Source organism: Chiroxiphia lanceolata, chromosome 1 (assembly GCF_009829145.1).
Source record: "Chiroxiphia lanceolata isolate bChiLan1 chromosome 1, bChiLan1.pri, whole genome shotgun sequence".
NCBI lineage: Eukaryota > Metazoa > Chordata > Aves > Passeriformes > Pipridae > Chiroxiphia > Chiroxiphia lanceolata.
In genome coordinates, this window is record NC_045637.1 from 21,059,097 (window position 1) to 21,085,697 (window position 26,601).

At 37.4% G+C, this 26,601-nt stretch overlaps 1 protein-coding gene across 1 annotated transcript; it reads right to left on the reverse strand.

Annotated features, from left to right (window-relative positions):
* Positions 1-1,423: 1,423 nt before the first annotated feature.
* DCAF13 (DDB1 and CUL4 associated factor 13) lies at positions 1,424-26,555 on the reverse strand. The gene is made up of 11 exons (XM_032705678.1): positions 26,397-26,555; positions 25,441-25,640; positions 24,077-24,184; positions 22,256-22,345; positions 21,243-21,398; positions 20,448-20,525; positions 16,551-16,633; positions 14,675-14,839; positions 11,458-11,593; positions 3,389-3,552; positions 1,424-2,668 (listed from the first exon to the last, which is right to left on the reverse strand). Exons 1-11 carry the CDS (start codon positions 26,464-26,466, stop codon positions 2,581-2,583), a joined length of 1,338 nt encoding a protein of 445 aa, XP_032561569.1. The 5' UTR covers positions 26,467-26,555; the 3' UTR covers positions 1,424-2,580.
* Positions 26,556-26,601: the final 46 nt, after the last annotated feature.

The window sequence follows — 26,601 nt, forward strand, 5'->3', positions numbered from 1 at the left end:
GATTTAGAAAATAAACCATCATCTCCCTTTTTTCCCCCCTCAGTAAATGACAACAAAATTCTGAAGGCAAACACTAGTATTTTTCCTTTTTATTATTTCCTTAATTATTCCTTATATTTTCAGTATCTTATGTGATGCTAAGGATTTTATTCTGCATATACTTGGGTACACACACATGCAGATGCATGTACCCATATTCTTTTTACATATAATGATTATTTCAGAGACAAACTGAAAGAGTTTTCAAAAGGGATAAAGCAATTGCAGCCAGCCCAACAGTGTAAAAATCCATGGCCAGAGATCCTCAGAAGTGACAGATTGCAAATGCCACCTGCAAAATTCCAAATGACTGATTTCCAACTAGAAAGCCCCAACCCAGACCTACATTGGTTTTACAACTAGTATGTTTCTAGAAGTCATAGCAAGATTTGATTTTGGAAAACAGACTTTTTCCTGGAATGCTAAGAGGGCACCCCACTTGATGCCAAGACAGATCTCTATGTATGACTACACCCACTGAAGTTGGAAAAGGAATTCATAACCAAATGCACAGACTCCAAGTACCCTCCTAACTTTAAAATTCCTTTTTTCAGCATGCTGTCACAACCTTTCCAGCAATTTTTAGCCAACCCTGCTCCTCTGAGTTGCACCACTTGGGTCCTGTCTGAAAGCAACTGTGCAAAAAGGTCTTGGAGCATAAAGAGATCCTTTGGCCATAGCTCATGCCATACTGCTCACACCAATATCACACCATAACCAAACTTTGGAAATGAAAGCTCTCGTTACATTCAGAGTTCTGCACCAAAGCTCATAAATTCCAAGCAACAGGGCTTGCTCAAACCAGAGGTATCATGACTCAACAAATCAAGAACCAACTACTTCAACCCAAGCTAAACTGACAAGGCTGAAAAATTTTAATCACATTTTAGAAGATTAGTCTGGTTTTGCAAATTGTGCAAGACTTGACTACAGCTGTGTCACAAGCCATACTTTGGACCGCATATTCTCCCTCAATTTTTTCAGTATTTTAGGAAGGAACTAAACTGTATTTGGCACAGAGTGCACTATATTAGTACAACAGGCACACAGCCAGCATCAGTCTATTCCCTGATCTGTTCCACTCCTTCTCATCATCCTACTTATAGCTCTTCATATTTCCTTCTCTTCCTGCATCATCCCATAAGGTAAGTGGTCCAGAGAGTAAAAGAAACATTATGGCCTCTTATCACCAAAGAGCTGTAATTTTGCTATGATGATTCAGGAATCTTGCCCAAAGAGTACTGCTAGAGACAACTGAAAGAGCAAGAACGAGAAATGCATATGGATTAGTGTCAGTAGATACATTGAACAGGATACTACGAGAAGGCAAGTGCTCAAAGTGCTCAATTTCCAGACTTAAAAAAAAAAAAAAAAAGTTTAAAAGTATAAAGTTTATTATAATTTTAATTATTTTTTGTGCATAAACTCAGGGTGGGGAGAGCGTTGTTACGGACTGCACCACAGTGCAAAGGTTAAAGAAGATCCTTTTGTACAAAAGATGTTAAGCAAAATTATTATTACATATCTCCTCTGTCTGAAAGAGAAGCTTTCATCCTAGAAAGCCTAGCTGAATTCCAGCATCATTTTCTGATCACCTTAGTATCTTCAGTAAAAGGTAAAGTTTATCCCACAGGAAGAGAAGCAGAACATTTCCCAGACAAACAGTAGAGGAAGTTTGGGCTACAGGTGAAAGCATGAAACTTCTGTTTTTCTTCTATAAACTTAAAATAGAAGGTTTATGATAAATCTCATCTAAAGAAGTTTCTGTGGTTTATACAATTTATGTTATCTTTCATCCAGATTTTAGAAATTTTAAGTAAGTTAAAGAGAAAAAATTATTCAACTACGTCATTGTCAATTTTAGGAACTTAACAGTCTGAAGTTTTGTCAAGTTATATAACAATAGTTAAGAAGACAGAACAAAATTATGTTTACAGATGTCATAATTTTTTAGCAGCTTGATGAAAGTGGGAACTCCCTGGGACTGGGAACTGTGAAATTCCTTTTGTAAGAAGTATAATGCAGGATATTTGTTAAGTTGGAATAATCAAGATCTAGTCCAGTGCCTTAAGGTCACTTGTTTTCTTTATTAAATTTGTTTGAATAAAAATTAAAAACCAGACAGCATAAGGAGAATCAATTTTATAACTCTGTTTGGAACAAGGGTTTTTTTTGCTTTGATAAATAAGAATCTATTTCATCCTTTTTTTGTAGTAACAGGACCAAGGAATAAGACAGGAACTACAAACATTCTCCACCAAGTTATCTGCTTGTATCAAAAGGGTCAAACTCCACTGCAATACACAGGGGTGGGGCAGTAACGTCAGACAGACAAATGGCAATGAAAGATTACAGTGCTAATTCTCATAAGTACCCAAAGCAGATGATGACTTCAGAAGTCAGAGGATGTGTAAAGTTGAAGAAAAGCCACGTTCCTGGAGCCATATGCTGTCTTACCAATGTCCATCAAGTTTTGTACAGTGTATTCATTCAATAGTGACATTTTTCTTTCATTGTGACATTTTGTACATGAGAAAACAATTATTTCACTACCGCCACAATATGTTTCTTCCTCTCTGACACAAATGGCACAGATCCCGGTTTGCTGTGCTTGCGACGATTCAGTTCCCTAGAAAAAAAAAAAAACAGAAAAATGAAATTCAGTAGTCAGCACAAATGTTAAACAAATAACAGCTTCCTCCTCAAGGTATTAATGGAGACATCCTACAAGTGAAAAAGAAAAGAACTGCTCTTCTTTTATTAATCAGCAGCCACATATTCCTATTTCAGGAAGAAATACTATATTCCTTTTAAAAGTAACTTTAAAGTTGGCTAATTTAGAAAAGTTTCAAATCAAGCCTTTTCTTGGGAACTCAGTTTGATTTTCATGTGACAGGATTGGCTGCTCAAGTCTGTAGAGTCTTTCATCAGATAGAGATGACTAAAACCCACTTCTAAGCTTAGCTTTGGCTACAGCCACCTCCTGTTCCTAGAAATTCCAATATGGCAATGATCTAGGTGACAGCAAACATTCATCATGGAGTCTCACATTGTATAAAAAACCCAAAACAACACAAACCCACAAAAAACCAAACAAAACCAAAAAACCCACCACACCAAACACAGCCCATTCTGTTTCCATTGCCATGTGGCATCATGTCATGCTAAACAAAGCATTTTCCTTATAATCAATCCAGTAGTTCATGATCACTCGCTCAGATGTTAAAAGTAGCTCATACTTGTTCCTCCCACATGCCATATCTCTATCATTCCCATCCACTGCTGCTACAGCAGCACTGCAGTGATGCACGTTTTAAGATGAAAACAAATCCAGAAGAGGATGACATACTTTCGCCGACGAGCCTCTCTCATGATGCGCTGCTCCTTGATTTGGCAGTATATGCTCTTGGGCAAGTGACGGTGCTGAGCGATGCGCCTGATCTGTGGGTGAAACTGGAACTTCTCCTTCAGCTTCTGATTGTAATTCATAGCTGCCTTCTCTCGCGGTGCAAGCTACAGCGAAACCAACACAGGGATTTAACTGTCAATCTTTTTAACTTTTAATTCAAGTGGCTTCCTTCTAGCAAATGGTTGTAATCACAGGATCTTCAGAGTTAGGGTAGGGAAATATTAAAAAACCCTAAAATTCCAACAATATCCCAATGCTCAAACACAAAAGTTTATTCACAGTTTCGAAGTTGAGTGAAGTAACCAAATTTAACTCCTGAAAATCAGATTTTAATGTGCCGTAGAAAAACAGGAGGGAAAATAAATAGCTGACAGTAAAAGCTCATTGATCAGTCTTTCCTAACCTCAGATGATCAACTTTACCTGTAAAACAAAGATTTGCAGGCATTTTAATCACTGGCCAGTGCAAGTACAAATGCTGTAAATGAACTGCCTTAATGAACAGCTTTACCGACATCTTTTTAGGCGGCCTAAATCTTACCCAGCGCCTTGATCCCTTAGGAAGCACGGTGCACACATCATATTTCAAGTATTAGCTTCACTGTATGACACCAGGGAGTTCCCACTTTCATCAAGCTGCTAAAAAAATCTTAGTGTCACAAACATAAGAAATTCAGGAGAGCCAGTATTGCCACAGAAGACTAATCTTTTATCCATGTTCAAAATTATGTCTGAGCCACCATTAACAACCCTGGAAGTGAAAAAACGCCTTCTCCTGACAACCAACCTACAGAATATTATTTTTTTTTTAACTAGGTATTTTTTCTTGGGTCCTAATACTTATTTATCGAAAGGAAAAAAATATGTGTATGCTGTGTATTTGCCTAAAGCATTCACTGCTTCATGAGGAATATCAGCCTCTATGTATTTCGGATTTGCTCAGATCTCTAGGAATTTCAGCTGCATTTCAGGTTAGTGAATTTTCACATAAACATAAAATCTGTTAATATTAAATATTATCAGATGATAATCCCACTCTTTTTTTCCTACCCTCCTGCCCAAAATACGCTCTATAGCTCCAGTGTTTCAGACACATTTTCAAACTAGCTGTGGAACAAGTCTTTTGCCCTCTGACATTTATTTCACACACTACCATCTGCACCTAAAATACTAAAAACTCAGACAACTTTTTATTTATTCAGCTTTGAAAATTACTCAGCTTCACTAATTTCTTATTTTCAAGAAAAGATAGAACCCAAGTTTTAGATGCTAAGAGAAAAAAAGCAGTAACAAAACCAACAACTTTATTATACAGAGAAAGTTTGGAAATTCCACCTACATTATAAATGGAATGTGTGTTTCTCCTTTGAAATCAGCAGTTGGCTATTTATTCTCCACTCTGGAGATCACTTTTACAAGTGACTTCTGTTAAAATATTTAATGAATTCTGAAAAAATAAATATCATGCTCAGAAGATTTTGGTTTGGAATACCATAAATGGTCTGAAAGCAAGTATTGATAAAACATATAGCAAAGGAGTTTCTCATTTGGGACAATAAAGAAACCAGGTACCATATGCAGAGTTGCTCACTGCTCAAAAAATTCTTATTCAGGCATCAGAGATACATAATGCTCTTAACCTCTGTTTCACCCTACCCTCTTGTTCAGAAAACCCAAATCTTTTTGCTTTACTTATATATTTGTGACCTAAGTGAAACAGAGTAAATTTTACAATCCTAACCCACTAAAGTTATACCCTCTGCTTTCTACTGAAATTCCTTCTAGCAAGCCAACCTGAATACCTGGTTCACTCTTAATAAATCCCAGGTGTTCCCACTCTGCAGAAAACTGCCAACATAATCCAAATTAAAGAGCTTTTATTTTAATTAAATGCAATGATTTTCCTTTAATTTAAGAAGAGCAAATTGCTGCCGATTTAGTATAACCTTGATGATTCTACAGACAAGAGGTGAATCTGTAAATTAAAGATAAATCCAGGATATTTTATTTAAAAATTAATATAGATTGATGAACTGACTCCATTGAATCTGACTCCATTTTTGTGTGCAGTGTGGTATACAAAAAGGAACACAGTTGGTGACTTTCCATCCAACTATCAAAAGCCAGTGGACAAAACACCAGGCTGTGCTAAATGCACCCTCATCTACATGATGGTAAAAGAAAATTAAAATTGTGCAGTAATGACAAGTTTCTGTTTATGGGAGATAGTAGCTAGCTAAGAAAGCAGACTGCAATAATCCACTGAATTCCAACCTCTCTCTTGCAAGTCATTTTACAAAGGTCAACGTGAACAGCTGAAGAGAACAGCATTACTCCCCATTCTGTTTTGGGCTGGAGAAGATGCACAGCATGATTTAGCAGGATTAGAGATTTTGTTTATAGGGACTAGAACACTGTATAATATAATAAACTGGGATTTATATGACATCATGAGACATGCTCAAAGATGACATATGACTCTTTTTTCCATACATTCAATTTCATACATACGTAAGTGAATGTGCAACTTCCTTCCTACATGAGGAAAGTAAAAATTATGTGGCAGAAAGAGAGCTGATTTGTGCCACTTCACAGTGAATACCTAGAGTGAAAAAGGGAGAAAAAGAAATCTTTAAATGCAACCAAGTTGCCAGCAATAGGAAAATGCCTCCTCCAATAAACTGCCCATGTCTCTCTCCTCCCTCCTGATGATGGAGGCTGGTTATTTTCCACATCTAAATGGAAGGTAAGCATTTTTCCAGAGCCCTGATTGAAGAGCTAAAACCACCTTTAAAAAAAAAAATTATCCTTTTCAAGAGAGCTGTATTTGTACTGTGCAGTATTTAAAACTCCACGCTGTTAGACTTCCGTAATTCAGCATAAGAATATGAAATTAATGTTTATCAGTCCTCTTCAGGTTGCCCCTCTAGATTAGGGCAGGCAAGAACACTGATGTAATATATTTTTAGAATCGAAACATATCCCAGCAGTTTTCTAAACCATAGCTTCTCTTCATTTATTTTTCCATTGCCCTGCTGAAAACACCTTTCTAAATCTGCTGCCATTAAGTTTATTATTCACTGTTTCCTGGACCAAAAAAATTTTGGCTTCTTTACATCTAAATGGATGACAAAAATAAAAAAGAAAGGTAATGTAAGGCAATGTGGATGTTAAGAGCACAAAATCATAGCTAAAGGGCTGAAGTTACAGGTGCACTGAATCAATCACAAGCCCAAAACCACTATGAAAAGAATGCCATGTCACACAGTATCTGGTACTGCTTGTTATTAGCATTACCTCAGGAAATGGAAATACTAGAATCAGACCGAAAGGATAAACAATTACTTAAGACAGTTTTGATGTGCTACTGCTGATGCACTTTGCTAGATCAAAACCAAGACTCGTAACTGCACTTCCTCCTCTCTTTCGAACTTTACTCAAATCTGTTATTTCTGTAAGAAAGCAGCAAACCTACGCTCCACTAACACTATGCTCAGCACTAGTTTTACTGAAATACCAAACAGAAGATTACCTTATTCAATTGTCCAGCGCTCTGTTTTAATTCAGAATTGTAACACAGCCAAATTTTGCAGCTGTAACTCTCTGAAGTAACGTTACTAAGCATTTATACGCTAAGAACTGTGGGTATAATTTCTTTTTAGTGTGTCAGTAGACTGAAGAGCAATACAGCTTTTAAAAGTTTTACTGATGGTTCATTGTTTTCACTATAATTAAAAAAAACCCTAATATATCTTTTCTAATCTACTCTTTTATCTAATTTATCTTTTTCTTTGTATTAATTACATTAATTGTACACTATTAACTGAAGTCTACTCTATTACTGCTACTTTTCCAGCCTTTTCACTCAGTTGAGGCTCTATTTTCCTCTTTTCATCAAAAGTCTAAATCATTTACCTTTCAGAAATCCCAAACTTTTTCAAGAGCACAGGTAAAAAAGCCTCAAACATACTTAACAAGCAATATTTTATGTACAGTATTTGAACAGTCTGCAGTTTCTCAAAAGTCTTGTTTAATTGAGTCTTTTGCTTCTGGACATGCAGAGATAGATGTTTACTGCTTTAAAAATAACACCTGTTAAGTCATTTAATAATACTTGCCAATTAACTTAATAATATTTGTCAATTAATGAATTTTTATTAAAAACTAAATATTGCAAAGTATTTTAAAGCAACTCCTGCAGTATCTCCAACAGAGAGATTTGGGGTTTGTTACCCCTATGCAAAACCCATGCAGGCTCAATCATCAGTGGAGTAGAGACACAAGATGCCTCTGGCTCCTCAAGAGACTTTTATTCTTTCTTTCATGTTTCAATGATTTTGAATAATGAGTGCAGTGCCAAATAAATTAAAACCCAAAAGACAACATACATGTCAGAACTGATGAGTGCTTGGGTAGCCACGGTTCAGACAGTACAACTTTTGAACTGGATAAATGTTCACCAGCCACAACATGAGTACTGTATGTTCACTAAAACTTCCTTGGAACCCAGCAACACTAAAAAACAACTAAGGCTAAGTACTCATCAAAGAAAAAAAAAGGTTTGATTACTATTTTTCTTTCTCTTTCAGGATGCTGGTTTCCACTCATCCTGAGCCCAAAAATATCCATCTTAAAATACAATGTATTGCAAGATTTAGCATTATATCAGAAATACAGTGACCTTTGGATGAGTCATTCAATCAAGTCTTCTCAGCAAAGAAAAACAGCAGAGCAAGCAACTAAGCATTTAAGACATATTCTGACACTTCTGACAGAATTACTGAATGCTCAGCTCTGAATATTCAAAACATTCAAAAAATAGCCACAGACTGTGGAAGAACTGGACACTTATAAAAGGAGCAAGCACATGCCTGTGAAGATAAGAACATCAATCCTATAAAAAAAGAAGAAGCAGGTACTGAAGAAAAGTAGTGGAACCTGCTAAATAGCATTAACAATTGCAATGATAAGAATCACAGGAACTACCAGGCTGGATCAAACAAGGAACGGCACAGTTGCCTGAACCCAGACACTTCCAAGGTATATCCAAGACTGTGATAAGCCATGAGGATTCTACTCCTGAGTCCTATTAGCAACAATTACTCTAAATATTTGAAAAATAAAATTTCTTAGTGCTTCTAAAGAAAAAATGTTAACAACTATAGCAGCTTCAGACATTCAAATTCCATGTCTTGCTAAATTCAAGGCTTCAGCAACCTCATGCTTGAACACACTTCCACACAAGATTCGGGGATCTGAAACATTACCTCTTCTCATTATAATGTTATTCTTTACAAGTTCATTGATGCTCTCCATGAGAAGTGAGAGCAGTTTTTCTACATAATACGCTATTGTCCCTTTTAAGTTCTTCCTGTATTTCTAAATAATTTTGCTTTCTTAAGATGTCTTTTGTTGTTGTGGGGTGTTTTTTCTAAGATACCTAAACAAGTTTTGTATTCTAAAGGATGGGATGACTTTCACTTCTGACAGTTAAAAAAAAACCAAACAAACCCACAAAAAAAGAATCCCAAAAAAACCAACTCAAAAAACAGGAGGGGAAAAAAAAATCAAATAATAAAGCACATGCCACTTCACCTGTGTCACAGACAGATATTGATTTAGCTCTCTTGGGAGCCAACAGCCAAAGCGCTTTGACAGAAATGCTTACACACCCTTACACACAGAGTGTTACAAAAGCTTGTTTGGTCTGATCCCACAAGAGCAGAACCAAATTGTAGCAACAGCTTCCAAGAGGCATATGAAGCAACAAAACTGAACTTACAGAAAAACAAAAAAGGCTATTTTATGTAGGATTCACTGTCAGGCCAAGGAACACAAGTATTAATGTGCAGACCACATCCAACAGCCAATAGTCACAATTAGCAGTGTCTTTTTTAGCCACATCCACGGCCAGTTTTCACTGATGCAAACACTGCAGAAAACAGCAGAATGTTGTTTACCAGTCTACATTCTGAATACTTAAACAATAGTTTAGTTGTCCTTTTGGTACACAGTATTTCTATAATGCAGAAGGAGGTGGGTTTGCTCATTACTTCCCAGAGCCAATTATCCTCAGTCTTTCATAAGAAAATGAGCCATTACCATCTAGTAGTCAATACAGTGATTTTTTTGTTCACATCTGAAAATATCAGGAACCCTTCTATATGAAAATGTTATTTTTGACATTTTTCTTACCCACTTGACCTTCACACAGAGGGCACAGAGTAAAGATGCACATCAAGATTACCAGACAACTCTGTTACAGAACAACATCTTAGAGATCATGATCTCTCACTAAGAATATAGTGAATAAACAGAGAAAGTTTCAGTTAATATTGTAAAATCAGGTGAAAAGGTTGTTGCCATGAGCATATGGATACAACAGAAGGAAAAGAGGTAATAATTTCTGCCCAATCCCACACCGTCTAAACAAATTCAACATAAAAAGTTAAATCAAAAAGTAAAGTCTCTAAGGAGCTTTGTGGAGCCCCTGGAATTAGCAATGGGACTGATATTTCTGTTTGACCACATGGGAAAATCCCAAGAATCAACGTAGAAGAGGAAAAAAAAAGCATCCTCAAAAGAAGAAGTTATCACGTTTAAAAAAATTCATATTTACAAACTTAAACAGTAGTTTGTAACCACAACTACTGCACAGTACACAAAGCTGTGGGTTTTTTACCTACAGCTCTATAGCAAAAATGAGAATAACAGGACTTCCCAAAACCTATGGTGGGTCATGGCTGAAGATTTACATGTTATTTTATCTGTGCTACTCCATATCCAGTGCTTCACAGTGCACAATAATCCATGAACTGTCCCATTGCACAGAGTAGCTCTAAGTACTTCTACTACTCCCATTCACCTGCCACCTCTCCCGGCTCTGCTCCACTTCCCTCCTACAGATACTATAAGCTGATGGAGCTTCAGGTAATCACAAGCAGCCCTAGACATAACTATGCAACAGATGTCCCCTTAACTGCACAACATTCTTCCCTGAATTACAGCTTCCCTTTCCTCTCCCTGCAATCTTTCACAAGATCAAGTAGAAATTCCCACAGGCATTATCTGACAGCTGCGCCAATAGGCTCAGAAAAAGCAATGTAAGCACCTCCAAAACACTGTAACAATATGAAGCTACATAAAGGGATCACTCACAGCAAAGTGTCAGATTCATTCTCCACAGTCACTCAATACTTCCAGCTGTGCAGATGAATATATACAGTTGGGAACCATAAAGGAATATTTTGGCTTTGTCTATACATAAACATTTAAACAAGTGTAACTGAAAAGACTTATTTAATTAGACTGGTGTCTGTTCCTACTAGGGACACTTCAACCAAACACACTTACATTGAATCCAGTGGACTTCAGACACCACACCAGTTTGCCCAATTGGTATCTGAGAGTTATACAACCTAACAACAATCTCACCTATGCATCAGTGCCAATGGTTTATTTTACAATGCACAGGCTTATCACAGTATGATTTTTTAAAATTTTTATCTTTTTTTTTATTTGAACAAACCAATTTCATGAACAAATATGAACCAATCACATACCAGTCAAAAATTTTAAATGTAGTAACCCAAAACTTCAACAGAATTACTGAAGTATGGCAAAGCAGAATTTATTGCCTTTTCTCTAATGCAAAGGGATGAATTCTAACCTTTAGCACACAGGTTAAAAACTCAACTATAGTTTAGATCAAACTGATGATTACTGTTAAATAAGACCAAAAAAAGTCACCTTGTGTAACAATAATGAGGTATGTAATTTTATTATTATTTAATCAGGTATGTAATTTTATTATTATTATTACAGACCACAGTAAATGCAATGAGCTGTACTGCGCATGTCAGTCTGCAAATTAAACACAAATGTCAAACTACAATTTTACTGTTTCCCTTTAGAAATAAGATTTTTAAGGCTGAACAGGTTAACCAGCTGTAAGAACAACAAAAAACCCCAAACATCTTGTGATAACAAAAAGCAAAATGCAACTCTTACCACTCCCAGTTTTTCAGAAGCATTGGCTTTCCACAGGCGAATATTCATCTCATCTGAGCCACACAGAATATATTTGTTATCTGAAGTCCATTTTACAGTGATGACGTGCTGCATTCGTTTGGTATGATATACCTCCCTAAAGCAAAGAGAAACATTTTAAAATGAGCTATTGTCACTCTTCCCACCAACACTAGCTTTCAAACAGTAGAAAGCATTCTGTGCAAGGCAAATTTATTTTTTACTTTTTGTTGCTGTTGTTTTTAAAAAAAATCTGACTTTTTTAACACTGTGCTGATCTCATCTCTCTATACATAGAGATTCCAGTAAAGTGTAACAGACTGATAAAGGACCATCTCGGATAAGATGCTTTTTAAATAAACGCTTTCATAGAAACTACAGTCAACAGTTAAAAAATAACTCTTTTTGCAAAACATGTCATAGGTATACAATATGATATCCATACTGTTCCTGAAATAATTTTGATTAATGTGCATTGGGAATATTACAGAATGGGAATGCAGAAAAACAGGTGCCAAAGAATCTGACACCACCATTATGAATAAGAAAAAGAACAGCAAATAAACACCTATCCATTTATGATATATGGCAATGGATTTGCTACTCCTCATTGTGATTTCCCTCCTTTGCCCGAAGATGGACTTCCTTTCTTTTCTAATTTCTTCCAATCAGACTCCTGCTCAACAAGTGCTAACACCTGTTGAAAAATGTTTCTGCATGCTACAGTTAAACCCATATTAAACTCTTATCTGATTTTCATTAAGTATGTATCAAACAAATTTATTCTTTCATTTCTGCTATGAAAATAAAGGACTAGGTACACTTTTCTGGTAATTTTAGCTATTTTTTAGCATTCTGAAAGTGAAGAAAAATAAGGCCTACTTATTGACCAACAACAGCCACTTCTTCAGGGCATCAGACACGCACTACAGCTTATAGACCGTTCTCTTTCTTCTACTCAGTTATTTTTATAAGGAAAAACCAAGCAATACTGTAAAGGAAACATGAAAACAACACCTATTCAAGAGCTGTGGGAAAACTAGACTGGAATTTAACTGGACAGGTTGTGAGAAAAACAAAAGTAATCAATATATCAGCTTAACAAGCTTTAATAAGCTTAATCACCTCTTGTAATTCACTAGCAAGCAATGCTCTACAAGAACAACCACGTTGAAGACTGAGCACAAGTACCTTCAGAAAACATCAACACATCAGCTTTTCACTGATGTTGAGTTTAACGGTGTGTGTGCACATCTGCACTTTCACAAACATTTCTATGTTTACTGTCATTCTACTGTGTGACTCAATAACAAAGCTTTTCTTCACTGTTTGGGGAACTAAGTACTTTTCCCTTCCTTACTCTGAATTTGCAACCTTTGCCTCTCCTGTTGCTGTCATCACAAGCTATTAAATATCATTTTCAGGGACAGGGAGAACACAAAACATGGCCAAATAACCTGGATCTGTCATTTAAAAGTTCACACAGAAATACAGTTCTGTTTACCAAGCATTTATTAAATTTAATCAACTTGATAATAAATCTTATTTCTTAGGGCTAAAGAACTTAATTATTTAAATTTTCATTTAAAAATAAAATAGAAAGCAATTGAAGTTAGGAGTTTTCATATTGGCAGGAGATCAGAAGTCATAACAGGAATACCATCAGGATCCTTATTTACAGATACTCTTAACTGCCCTCTCAGTTTTCCAAGTAGGATCGCATCTATTTAGAGACTTTTCTCCATTCCATGAGATTAATATCAAGTGTGTAATTCTGAAAAAGTCCATCTTCTAAGGAATTTCGTGTGTCCCAGAACACTCTAGTCAGCCTATACAAGGCAAAGTTCTTCATTTGTAAGGCTTCTCCTCAACAGACTTATGGCCACCACACAAAAGGGGAAAAAAGTGGGGATAAAGAGTAAAATTCCTTCCACAGGTCTTGGTAACAATCTGCTATAACGTGGAATAAAGCCTTTTACTGTTGCACTCTGGGGTCTGCAAACTTCCCCTCAGTGATGTGCTTTAGCTTTTGTGAACATTATTAATCCATATAAAGGGGCTGCTAACCATATTGTTTAAAAATGCAAGATTTTGAAAAAACCCAAACCTACAAAGGAACTGCACTACCTATTTATATTTAAAATATTATTGCAAGACAAAAAGAAGATGAAAACTATCCGTAGATTAGATATAGAGGGAATGTAAACAGCCCCTCTCTTTAATGCAGCATAGGAGCACAGTTACATTGCATACATAATTCCATCAATCAATAATAAAAATATACTCCTTCACCAATATTTCAATATTTCCACCCTCAAACTACCCAGAACCTGACCTAGTAAAAACCTTTTGGGGCACTGAGGTTGGAGAGAGGTAGATAAGTAGAAGTAAAATAAAGTTAAGAAAAAAGAAAAAGGAGGAAGAACTGACAATAGAGAATAATGAAGGGAGGTTTATGAAGACCATTTGATACCACACAGATCAGATAACTTGCTTCAGTTTTCATCAAGCTGAAAGAAAAATAAAAAATAATGGAGACATAGTAGATTCAATCTGAACTTCAGCAAAATACTTAATATACTGCCTTATGAAATCTTACATGAAAACTAAATCAAAATGAATTCTATTCAAAGCACTGCCATATGAATCAAAACCTGGTTAACAAAACGTGAATAAAAGGTAGTAAGCGCACTGAAACAGATCACAAAAGCATCCCAAACTAATTCTCAGGAATTCATACAGCAATACATTTACATAATGTCTTTAGTAATCATCCATATAGGATGAAGACAATCCCTAGAAAACCAAATGCTACAATGTTGTAATACACTGCAAACCTAAGTGGTGACAGAGTACAAAGTGATCTAAAAACATTCAAGACGCACAGAGGGAAATAAAATGGGATTCACCTTGGTAAAATACAAATGACTACATCCAAGTACAATAATCCAGTGTAATTTTAATTCCATACTGCATAAGTACTGCTACCTGTGGAGTGGTTCTACTTTTGATGCAGACTCCAGAATCAGATCAACTACAAGGCCTGTCAGTTTCAAGCTATCAAGAGTCAGATTTCAACATTCACAGGAAGCGAACGCTCCAATGAAGATGTTAGTGAATGAATTAATAGTTTGGAAGACTTGGGAGGGAAGTCACTGAAATGAATGACAGCAAGACAGAAAGGTGTAAAACCACTCACCTGCTGTGACCTTTGTCTACAGGAAAAATGCGGATAGACTTGTCAAAGCTGGCAGACACAAATTCTTTCCCAGTGGGTGAATAATCCACATCAAGAACAGCAGACACATGATCCATATGCACCATCACAGGTGATTCAAGATAGCGCATATCAAAAGTATATAAGCTTTAAAATAAATACATCAACAGCTTAATACCATAAAAACTCCTTAAGTAAATAGAACATTTTACATAAACCACACTTAAGGATAGATCCATATTGCAGAGGGAACTTCTGAAAGGTTTCTATATATTCTGATATTGTGAACTCCTTGTAATTCAATCTACTGTAAAGTTCCATTTGGTTGGCACCCTCTCCTACTGCCTAATTATCTTAGGCCAGACAATGTAGGATTGCAAGGAAAGCCCGGTCCTTCAATGCATGGAGATGCTAGTTCAGCAGAGCACACTATCTGTGGAAAAGTATTACATTAAAAATAAACATCCAGCTGCTGGACCACAGCTGGTTTGCTCTTAAGGACTTCAAAGCTCAGATAAGGTCCACCTCTACTCACTTTGAATCAACAAGCTCAGTGATACACAGCAAGGCATAATCACTGCGTAGATCATTAATTTGCCTAGTGCCAATAAGCATATGTGCTTTACAGACAATGCATTTAATGAAACCTGCTTAAGATATACTATTCAGTAGAATTACTATATTAACAACTTTTAACTCAGCAGGTTTCTCACCCTCCTTTATTCAAGTGAATGCATAACAGAAATTAAATGTATCTTACTGAATAGTATACCGGCAACTGTTGCCTTTTCCTTTTAAATTCAAGAGAAAGTATGCAGCATCATATTCAAAACTGCTGTTACACATAACCAGCAAACACTTGCAAGTGCAAGTGTTGATGCTGATATATGCATTTGCCATTGCATATTAACTGCTTTAGGCTGCAAGAGGACAGTTGCCCCTGACAGTAATAGCTATTGTTTTCAGTTTAGGAAGGGGAAGACAAAAAAAATTTTAAAAACCCCAAAACAACCAAACAAAAAACAAACAAAAAAACCAACCAAACAAACAAACAAAAAAAACCAACCAAAAAGCAAATTTATAAACAAAACTCTAAACTTGCAAACAGATTAGGTAGCCTAGTAGCTTTATCATACCATAACCCAAACACAAGAAAAACAGTACATTGAATATAAAACCCACTTTCAAGGTCTGAGCCAGACTCCATTTTCTTTGAAAAACAGCCTTAAGTGATAAAATTCCTATGTTCTAGAAGAAAACAGTGATCTATTGTTAGATCACCGACTTCCTGGAAAAGAGGATATGGAGCACATTTGCAATGGCCTAGTTTTGAAGAGACAGCTTTTTCAATATCAGATTAGCTGTTCACATGAATAGTATTGTTCAAAAGTAAAAAACTGCTTCGAGACATTGAAAGGATAAATATTGCAGTCTCCAGACCTGTTTCAGAGAAGATTAAATTCTTTTTTTAAGAAATGGTTTTATCAAAATAGCTGATCAGTACAATATATCAAGCTTTGCAAGAGCCAGCAAGACAATAAACATGTATATTGCCTCAGACTGGACCAATAGTACTTATTTTCTGGGTCCCATTGCAAGTTACATTTGCATTGGTTCAACTACACTTTTCTAAGTTACACTGCTTTTTATCCCTCAAGTACTGAAATGCAGAAAAAAAGATAGTCTACTATTAATTCATATTTCTTACAATCAGTAAGCCTGTAATTCTCTAGGCTATTAAGTGACTCAAATTTAGAGCAGTCTTTTAAAAATTCATTTTAGCATGCTCATAAATCACCAAGACACAGATTAAAAATGTAACATGTCCAGAAGTATTGAAAAGCAAGGTCACACTTACTTGTAATCTTCATTTGCTGCAGTAAAAATGAAAGCTTCCATGGGGTTCCAACACAGTGTATTTGTCCTCATGTTCAAGATAACCTGAAAAATATTTACACATTGCTACCTTGTTACAGCAGTAAAATATTCACTATAGTTCAAAACTTCCCATACACCACTGGAGACAAGCACTTCCTAAATACACAACCATGCCAGAGAAACAGTGACATGCCAGAATGTTGCCTCAGCAGTGTTAGAATCCAAACTCAAGAACCTCCTGTCCCTCATCATATGCCCACTGCTTTGGGCTACACAGACATTAAATTTTCCTCATAAATCACCTTAGAATTCTTCTAAGAGGTCAACGAACATGGCAACGCACTAGTGGTCTACAAGTTAACCTGGAACTTCTGAAAAATTTCACTTCTCTATCATATTTACAGGAACCTTTGGTTAAGTAATCTATAGACATGCCTAATTAAATGGTTATTTCAAGGGATGTAATCATTAATTGAAGTTGTGAATCAGCATCTGCAAAGCAATTATACCATTTTAATGTTCTCCCAGTTATTACTATCCCTTCCTTATTTTATCTCTGAAATTGCAGTTCATGAATTCTCCTGGACAGTTGCCATTTCTTGTTGAAGTGCCAAGCAGTGTATACAGAAGTTACTGTGTTGAAATCTGCTCACTACTATCACTGTATCAGCACTGAGTCATTTGCTCCACATTCATAAGATCTGCTTGCTGCTAGCAAGCATATGGCTCACAAAGAGGCCAGTTGGCCCTGAAGTGGGAAGAGGGCAGCTAATAACAGACTAAGACCCTTCTGCTTTGCTAACAGAAGACTAGACAAGAGGCATTAAGAAGCTGTATGTCAGACATCCCCACCTTGGAGTACAGCTGTGGCAGTAACAGCTGGGCCTCTGTAGGAGAAGGGAAGGCAGGGAGGAGGTCATTGGACACACCATACACAGCAGCTTTGGCCATATTTAAAAATAAAAACTATACAGTATGCCTGACACAAAGTGGATGTGTAATTACAGAGCAACTTACCAACACACTGAACAACTCTAAACAGGATTTTCTACAGTGCTCCAGGCCAGCTATAATCCTTCTTAAAGATCCTGAAATTTGGGTGTTTGATGCTATGGTACTCCAAACTTATTTTTGTTCTTGGCTTACTACACCAAACACCATACATTTACATACATATTTCAAAATACAGTTGTACAATTATAACCCTTACAGTAATGACTCTACCAAACATCCCTCCAAAAGACTGTGAGCTTATGAGTGTGTGCATATTCTCGTAATTCTCACTTCTTCATAAGTCCTCATTTCCTAGGTGACGTTACCCTGTTCATTATAAAGTCTGTGCTGCAGAACATTGCTCATTTTCAGAAACTGTGTGCATTCAGAACTGAATGTAATCATCAGATGACTAAAGTGATGTCTAGTTTAAAAAGTGGCCACTGAAATGCCCCATGTGTACAGTAATATGACCATTGGAATTTGTTCAAGATTTCAATATTGTTCTAGTTACAAACCTTGCACATATATGGGAAGTTATTAATCAAGGATTGTTCTTTATTCCTCCCTGTACAACTTTATCAACCACTGCAAAATGAGCACACGATTAATGTTAACCCATTATATATATAGTAAGTATTTTTCATCATGTCACAAAATAACTTCACTATTGCTGAAAAATCCAGTTCTTTCAAAAGGAGTCAAGTTGGTCACAGTCCATGCTCCACATCACTATTTTTTCACTGACATTTACAAGCGTTCAGTTCATTTCAGCAATGCCTTTTTGAATTAAAATAGTGCCTAAGAAACGGATTCTCTGTACAGCTCTAGGATTATGTAAGGCAACCTGGGTTGGAAGTGATTTAAGTTGCTGTAAATACATTAATAATGGCATTTCAGAACTATCTAAACCTGTAGTGGAGCTATCTTCTGACACTATTTTTAATCTACCATAGATCTTCTTATGAAATGAGTAAGTGTAAGTCCTTATTAAGACAAGTCAAAATTGTGAAGTCCCTGAAGATTTAGCTATCTTGGTTTATTTATTTTAACTATGAACACTTGCTCACAAAGAGCATTAGCTTGGAGATGTTAAGATTACTTTAACACAAAACCTGCTCACCCAAAAAAATAATCTGTCTTCTTTTACTACCTACAAAGTATTTGGTTGAAATGAACAGCTAAGAATACAGCAAGCATGAGAAAGCACAGTTCCTGTCAGCTGTTTAAATGCAAAAGTCCATCTTTAAAATATCCTAAGCTTTCCTTTCCACAGTTTGCACAAGAATGACTTTTAAAGTGTACCAACTCCTAGTAAAACATCTTCCTCTTGTTTTTCAACAGAATTGTTTTCCTTCATCTTTTCCCAGCTTTTTTAGACTAGTTCGTACTTTGCACTTAGGCAGCATCTCACTATCTTATCCCTCCCTCTTTGAAGCTTTGAAACCCATAGACAGGACAAATGGGCAAGAGAGCTACTGCTTCATGATGTGAGAAGTTGTATTCCTATTTCCATTAATGAAGGGACTCCCACTGAGTCCCAATTGCTTTGCTGATCAAACCCCAAGAACACAGCAGTGCTGGAAACAAGTGCCTGTACATAAGTAAGGTACCTCTAATAAGCAGCACTCTTCTCTTAGGAGTTACAGAGCTCTTAGCTCTCAATGCAGAAATGGACATTTCACTTCCACTCCACAGGAGAATCATCTCTATTCCAGGAGAAAACCCATTACTGTATCCATGGATGCAAAGAAGTACTCATCAGTGTTTTACTCCCATAGCAGGAAATGCACCCGAGCACACTGCTTACATGAGATACACATATACATACGTGCACTTATGCATGTGTATGTAGAGTTTTATATCTTTAGCATATGTACATATGTAAAATTCTGTTAGATTAGAACTTAGTTCACAAAGGCTCAAACTGCATCCTCTGAGCTTGTAACTGCAGCTTTACAGCATTGGCTGCGTTCATGTCAACATTCAGGTCTCCAACTGGCATCACTGACAAGTTTTTATAAACACTGTCTCAGTGACCCAAATGATACTTTATTAAAAATTGCTGGGGCACAGGGAGACAAAGAAATACTGTTATGACAACGATATTCCTATTTTATAACTAAGTACCATTACAGTGTTCTGGTGATCAATGTCATTTCAGAAAGTATGCAGCACAGAAGGATGTTGAATGTATATTCACAAGCCAGAATAACATATTTCAAGAAGAATATTGTTAAAACAGTTCTGAGGCTCAATAATACTGAAATTGATTGAGGTTTAATATGTGTGTATTACTTACTGGCTTCTTGTTTAAAATAAATACATACATTCTGTTAAACAGGAATCTTCATGTCATCAGTATGTTCCACATATAAATACTATTTTGATTACACTGCAAAGGATTTCTGAATATTTATGGTAGGTGTATAGGGGAGAGTTTATCTCCCTGCAAAGGAAAAACACCTTTTCAAACGCAGAGCAAGGCTCTCCAGTGGCGGAAAGGAAATGCCATAGAAGATACCTTGCTTCCTTCTGGCAAGGAGGAGAAAAAAAAATTTTAAAAAAGTCACACATACACAGACAGAATGCAATACAGGAACATAAAGTTCTTATTGTGAAATTGCTGTCAGGTCAGGCACTTGATCAAGAATTACAACAGAGTGAGCATGACAGCCTGTCTGAGTGCAGAAAAGGGCCCTTCTAACTCTGTGTTGTTTCAATCCCAACATTAATTTAAACTCAGAAGACTCAGACAATGAAAACTCAATGAACTCACCGCTCAGAGCATCCTTTTCTCTATTGCCATCAACAGTTATAGGCTATTAACATATCCAGTATGACCATTAGTGCCATTAATTATTCTTAAAAAGAAAAATATTACCTTCTTTAACGGAGTTGATTTTCTCATATCATATAGCACAATATTTCTGTCAGAAGCACAGCTTCCCAAAAGGTATGTCTAAAAAAAAAAAAAAAAGAAAAAGAAAACCAGTGTGTATGGTCTTTGAATGCTTCTAGAGTGTAGTTAACAGCTAAAATTAAATACCTAAGCTATTTCACATAGTTGGTAGTCAAACAGTTTCTTTTTCAGTCAAGGAAATACATTCATTATTTTTTCTGTGCAGCTGATTATCCAGCACAAACATTTTAAATAGCTTTCCCTGTAAGGTTCAGAATCCACCCAGTGCCCTCTACTTTAGAACTAACAAGCAATTCCTCATAAACACTTAAGCTACGAACACAGTCCAGTCAAGAGATGTACAGGAAGTGCTGTAAAAGATCAAATGCAATTGTTTTGCCAAGGAGAGGGGGAGAAGTCTCAGTCACAGGTAGTACAATACTGGAACAGGTGACAGCTCCACAGCCACCTAACTCCTACACTATATGACTGAGGTACCAGATCTGTATTGCTGTGGGCAGAATGGAGACTGCTCTGCTTTTGTTTCTCCTCTCCCCAACTAAGAGAGATAAAAACCAAAAATATAAAAACATACAGTACTACATTCCAAATCAGTATAGCCATAAAAATCTATGTATACCCCCCACAAATATTCTGTTAAAACATATATCAAAATCTAAATTTGGAAAAAAAAAAAATCAAGATGATGTAAATAGAGTTTAGATCTTATACTGCTCAAGAAAAATACTGATTTCCAATATACAACATAAACATTACCTCAATGGGATTAAATTTTACACTGCTAATGCTATCAAAACCCCAAGTCAAAGAACACTTGGGACTTGTCCTTTGTTCATCCCAAATGTCCACTTGATGGCCACAGGTGGCAAAAACAGGTTCCTTCCAGTGGTGATCAATTCCTGTATACACTGTCTTTAAAGAAAAAAAAACAAAAAAGCAAAAATTTACAAAACCAATTGTACGTATAAATACGCAAGTATGTTCTGTTACCAAAAAGATCAACAAATCATTGCATATGAAGTCTCCCATGTTTTTATTCTTTTATATTACTGAAAATCAAGCCACCAATGAAACAAGGAACTAAGTCTTATCAGATGTGCCCCTACCAGTAGCCAAGTTTTCTTTTTCATTTAAGGTGCATGCATGCATTTCTTGTTAATTTGCAATGGAGTTGGCATTAAAAGCACATTTACAAAGTCCTGGCTGACTTTCAAGCAAATGGAAATGTTAAGGGTACGACTATGAATTTTCAATGGGGACCTGAATGGATTTCATAGACATTACAACAACTACAGAGTTTCAAACTATCTATTTACAAAAAGTATTTAATTTTTTTCTAAAATAAGCTGATTGTAAATTGAAAGTGCCAAAGTATATATTTTTCATCTGCTTTTGTCAAAAAGAAAGACATAAAGTTAGTATTTTGTATTGAATGGCTGCAAGGTACTGCCATGAAAAGAAATTTAATGCAGATTAAGCCCTGACAATACACTTCTGAAGAGAAAGAGACTACAGAAAGATCTGACCAGTTTGCAGGAGAGGGATGATTAGCAGAGACAGAGCTCAGCATCTCTGATGGCATTTGAGATATTCCTTTCTGGTTACATGTAAAATAAATGTAATAAAAAAATTTGATGCCATCACCTTACAACTCTTAAGATAACAGGTAATATCAAACTATAACTCTCTCCTCCAAAAGCTAGATAAGAATTGGTTCAAACTTAATTCAAAAGAAGAGATGTAGGAAAACCAAAACTCAGATTCACTACCTTTCCAAGAATTGTATGAATAGGTTCTTCTTCTTCTCCATATTCTGGGCTCTCCATTTTCCACTGCTTCACAGTTTTGTCATCACCAACCTGGAAATATTGGAGAAAGCATGTACAGTTTTATGTAAATATATTCTGTTTATTTTGCTAGATGTGCTTTGCAATTAAATACAGGCAGCTTTTCAAAGAGAATGTTCTATGATATACACAGGTGCTTTCTCCTACCTGTCACTGTTCTGTTTTATACTTCCAAGCTGCAGATTAGCCCTCCTGGTCATAAGATTTTGCTAGAAACATGTACATGGTCTGGCTGGAGTGGAGTTAACATTCTTCATAGTATCCCATCTGGCACTGTGGTTTGGGTGTGTGGCTAAAACAGTGCTGATAAAGCACCAAAGTCTTGGCTATTGCTGAACAGTGTTTGCACAGCACAGAGCATTTCCCTCTGCTCTCACTGGGTCAGTCATCACCCCTGCCTCCCCCACCAGCAAATAGGCTCAGTGTGGGCAACAGACTGGGGGGGACACAGGTGTGACAGATGTCCTGAATTGGCCAAAGGAGTATTCCTCACCACAGAACATCATGCTCAGCAATAAAAACTGGGACAGTGGAAGCAGAAAGGGGAGGTGGGGGCTGGCTTCCACAGTGGCTGCTGCTCAGAGATTTTCTGGGGATCTGTCTGCTTGTGAAAGCAGGTGACTGATTTCCAGTTTGTCTCTGTTTCCCACCACCACCTATTCAACTGTCTATCCTCATTCACAAAGCTTTTCCAAAACAGATATTTCCAGAGTTGAATAGGCAAAAGGTGAGTTGGAGTGGTGACTATTTTCCAAAAGACACATTTTACGATTCTTAATCAACTGGCACCTTAAACTGCAAAGCGCTTTCTTGAAGTCACTTTGATGAGCATGTAAACAGTTAAAAGGCACTTTCCACCTCAGTTGCTCAGCTGCCTGTTTCGAATGCCATTCTACCTCTTGTACTAATGCCAGCACAAGCTTTTGCATGGCTGTGCAGTGACCTGGATCATGCAAAAAGGCCTAAAAAAATGTTAGGTCTACAAGTTTAACTTTCTTTCCTGAGTGCAGTACTACTGTTTCTTCTCTCCCTCCCTCAATTTTCAGGTAGAGGGACTGTCAAAAGGGGATTCTAATCTGGTGCCACTTAGAATTTTTTACTATGACATCCCCTATATCCTAACTACTATCCTTGTGACCCGGCATACACTTCAGAAAAGATAAATATAGTGAAAATGGCTCTTCTATACCCAGTTCAAAAGAAACAAAATCCCGAGGCACTCTAGATTTTAAAAGCAGTTCTTCTTATTGTGTCATCTTAGAACTGTTTTAATGTAAACAGGAGGACATACTATTTCCAGACCGTTTACATCCAACTGAACCTGTTGTGACTGATTGAAGTTAATAAAGCTTAATTCACATGGAATGATCTTGACTCAATCAGATTATCTTTAATCATAGTACATGCAAATGGTTACTTTTTTACACTTTTCTATGTCTTTCAATGAACATAATCTATTTATTACTTTAATGAGAAGTAGTTTATTCAAGTTTTAATTACACAACCATCTGTTAGCTATTTTCTGATCTCTCTCCTTTCAATTGTCTTGAATAACATCCGTATCACAGCATCAGAAACAATTTTATCATAAATAGAACTGTCGGGTTCACTGACAAATTTAATAAGCGTATTCATACAACAGTTAAAGATTGTATGGCAGGGAGCAAGTTTCTCAGTGGAAAACAGATGGTGAACAGGCACTCTGTACAGCTGCACTGTACTAAGGAGACACATTGTACTTACCGTGAAGAATGATGTACCACAGAAACGGGCACACATGCCTCGAACAAAGCCTTCATGGGCTTGTATAGTACGAATGCACTGTCGCCTGGTCAAGTTCCAAATTTTAACCTGTTAAAAACAGAGAGGTAAATATTCTGTAGGCTTTCTACAGCTCACCACTGCAGTTCACAATTCAAATACAAGGTAATGAAATGACACAGCTGGCTTGAATAATGGTCAAACTTCATAATGTAAAAAACCACTTATTATTCCCTTCTTGGAAAAAAAAAAAAAAGTGAGGTTCTCTCCTTCTTTCCCCTTTCCCCCACCTAAGCTGTATACTTTCTGCATTTTGCATTCCCCTATTTTTGAACTAGAATTCTTGCTAAAAAAGCAGCAATTATAAATTTAGGGGGGAAAAAAGACTCTATAGACAAAAGCACAAGGAAATAGCCTTTGGAACAAACAGAATGTTTTCAGTCCAGTTGCTGTACTACATTCTATACAGATGTCCACCTCTCAGAGAGGTTTTGGTTTCAAAGTATTTGGGCTAATTAAAGAAAAAAGAAAAAGAAATTGAGCTCAGTTTTAATATTTGTATGTATTTATAGCACCCAGTACTTTATTCACTCCATCAGGAGATAACAAATCTGGCTAAAGTTTCATATAAATTGGTTCCCCTTCTCTTTAAAAAGGTAAATCTCTCTTACACTAGTGCATGACATATGCATTTTCTATAAAAAGCAGGAAGAAACCAGCGACCCAGAAGACACCTTTAAATTATACAAGCACCACCAAATGAACACCATAAGGGTGAGAGAAGACAGAGAAGACAGGTTAGTTTTTTCTACAACTCCAGATTTCGCTAACTAAAATGTCCTTGGGGTTTTTTTTTCTTGCTATGAAAAATAATCCAACAAATATAAGGTTATCTTTCTAAGGCAATATGATAAAATATTATTCAAAAAAGTTTTTGGTTGTGTGCCCCTTCCCCCTAGCTTATCTGACTTCATGCAATCTCTTAATCTGCAGCAGTTTAACTTCTTCAAGGGAAGGAAGGGGATCATGTGGGCAGCAAAAAGCAATCACTATGGAATGTATAAACTAACATTCACTGTTCCATCCTGAGGAACTGAATGACACACTCTCTGCTCACAGATGCACAGCTGAAAGCTTCTGCCTTGGTGTGCTGGAAGATTACAACCTGCAGTTTGAGAAACACTGCCCCAGACTGGGAAATTTGAACCTCCTGAGTGAAGGTAAATTATGCTGAACAAAGACATAAGAGTAAAGTGGAACAAAACCCACCAAACAAAACACCAGTGATAAAGAAAATAGAAAATAAGGAAGAAAGGTACCTTGTTTGTTGTGGTTTGTAAGCTTACCTCTCCATCACAAGCTCCAGACAGCACTGTAGACAAACTTTTTGGATGTTTGGCCATGCAATTAACTCCATCTCTGTGGCCATCAAGTGAGCTGAGAAAGGGTTTTGCAAACACACGCTCTAGCTTTGTTGCATTCAGAGCTCTTGTGTATTCTCGTGGAACCTCAAACGGATGCAATGCAGGGTCATAGTTCCTTGGAACTGCAAGAAGAGGAACACACACATTAAAAACTCATGTTGGAGCAGGTCCAGAGGAGGGACACAAAGATGATCAGAGGGATGAAGCACCTCTCCTATGAGAAAAGTCTGTGAGAGCTGGGGCTGCTCAGTCTAGAGAAGGCTCTAAGGAGACCTTATGGTGGCCTTTCAGTACTCAAAGGGGGCCTACAAGAAAGTTGGGGAGAGACTCTTTAGCAGGGCCTGTTGCGACTCTGTGATTCTGTGTGTAAAATCTAAAGATTTTTGTCAGTTTTAATAAAGGATATGCAAAAAACACAACGCGACCGAAACAGCAGTGAGTGCAAAAAACTGTTAAAAGTAATTTCGGTAATACTGAATGTAATCTCGGAGTACCAGAGTGGTAATAAACCCCTACTCCGCACTCCGGCTCTGACTCTGTTCCCAGACCACGCTCCGACACCCCGAGATGCCACTCGGCCGCTGCCCGGCCCCGGGGCACGGCCAAGGAAGTTCTTCTCCGCAGATGGGCACCGCACGGAAATCACCGCCCGGGACCGGCACCGCGGAGAAAAACTCCCTACGACGGGAGGGACGGAAGGAGGGAGGGCAGCCCACGGCCCGCCAGGGGCTGCGCGGATCGCGGCCGGCGGGCGCACGAGCGCCTGCCATCCTTCCTGTCCTTCCTCCTTCCCTCCCTCCCTCCCTCCCTCCGCCGCCGCCTCAGCCCTTCCGGCCGGACCGACATGAGCCGAGCCCCGCTCCGGGCGTCCCGCTCACCGCGCTGCAGGTCCAACTTGGTCTCGCGCACGTAGTCGTCGGGGTTACGGCTCAGTATCTTCACGCGCATCTCGGCCCCCGCTCCCAGATCCCGAGCCCGAACCGGCTCCACCGGGAAGCTCGCGCGCACGTGACCGGACGCGGCGCGCGAGCCGCTCTCGCGCGAGGCCGCGAGCCCCGCCCCGCCCCCTGCCCGCGCGCCGCC

Excerpts from the sequence above, each read along its gene's own strand:
- DCAF13 (XM_032705678.1), bottom strand. The coding sequence starts at position 26,466 with ATGCGCGTGAAGATACTGAGCCGTAACCCCGACGACTACGTGCGCGAG. Across the intron at positions 22,346-24,076 it reads GTGGTACATCATTCTTCACG|GTTGGTGATGACAAAACTGT; the intron begins GTAAGTACAATG and ends CAATATTTCCAG. Across the intron at positions 20,526-21,242 it reads TAAAATTTAATCCCATTGAG|ACATACCTTTTGGGAAGCTG; the intron begins GTAATGTTTATG and ends TTTTTTTTTTAG.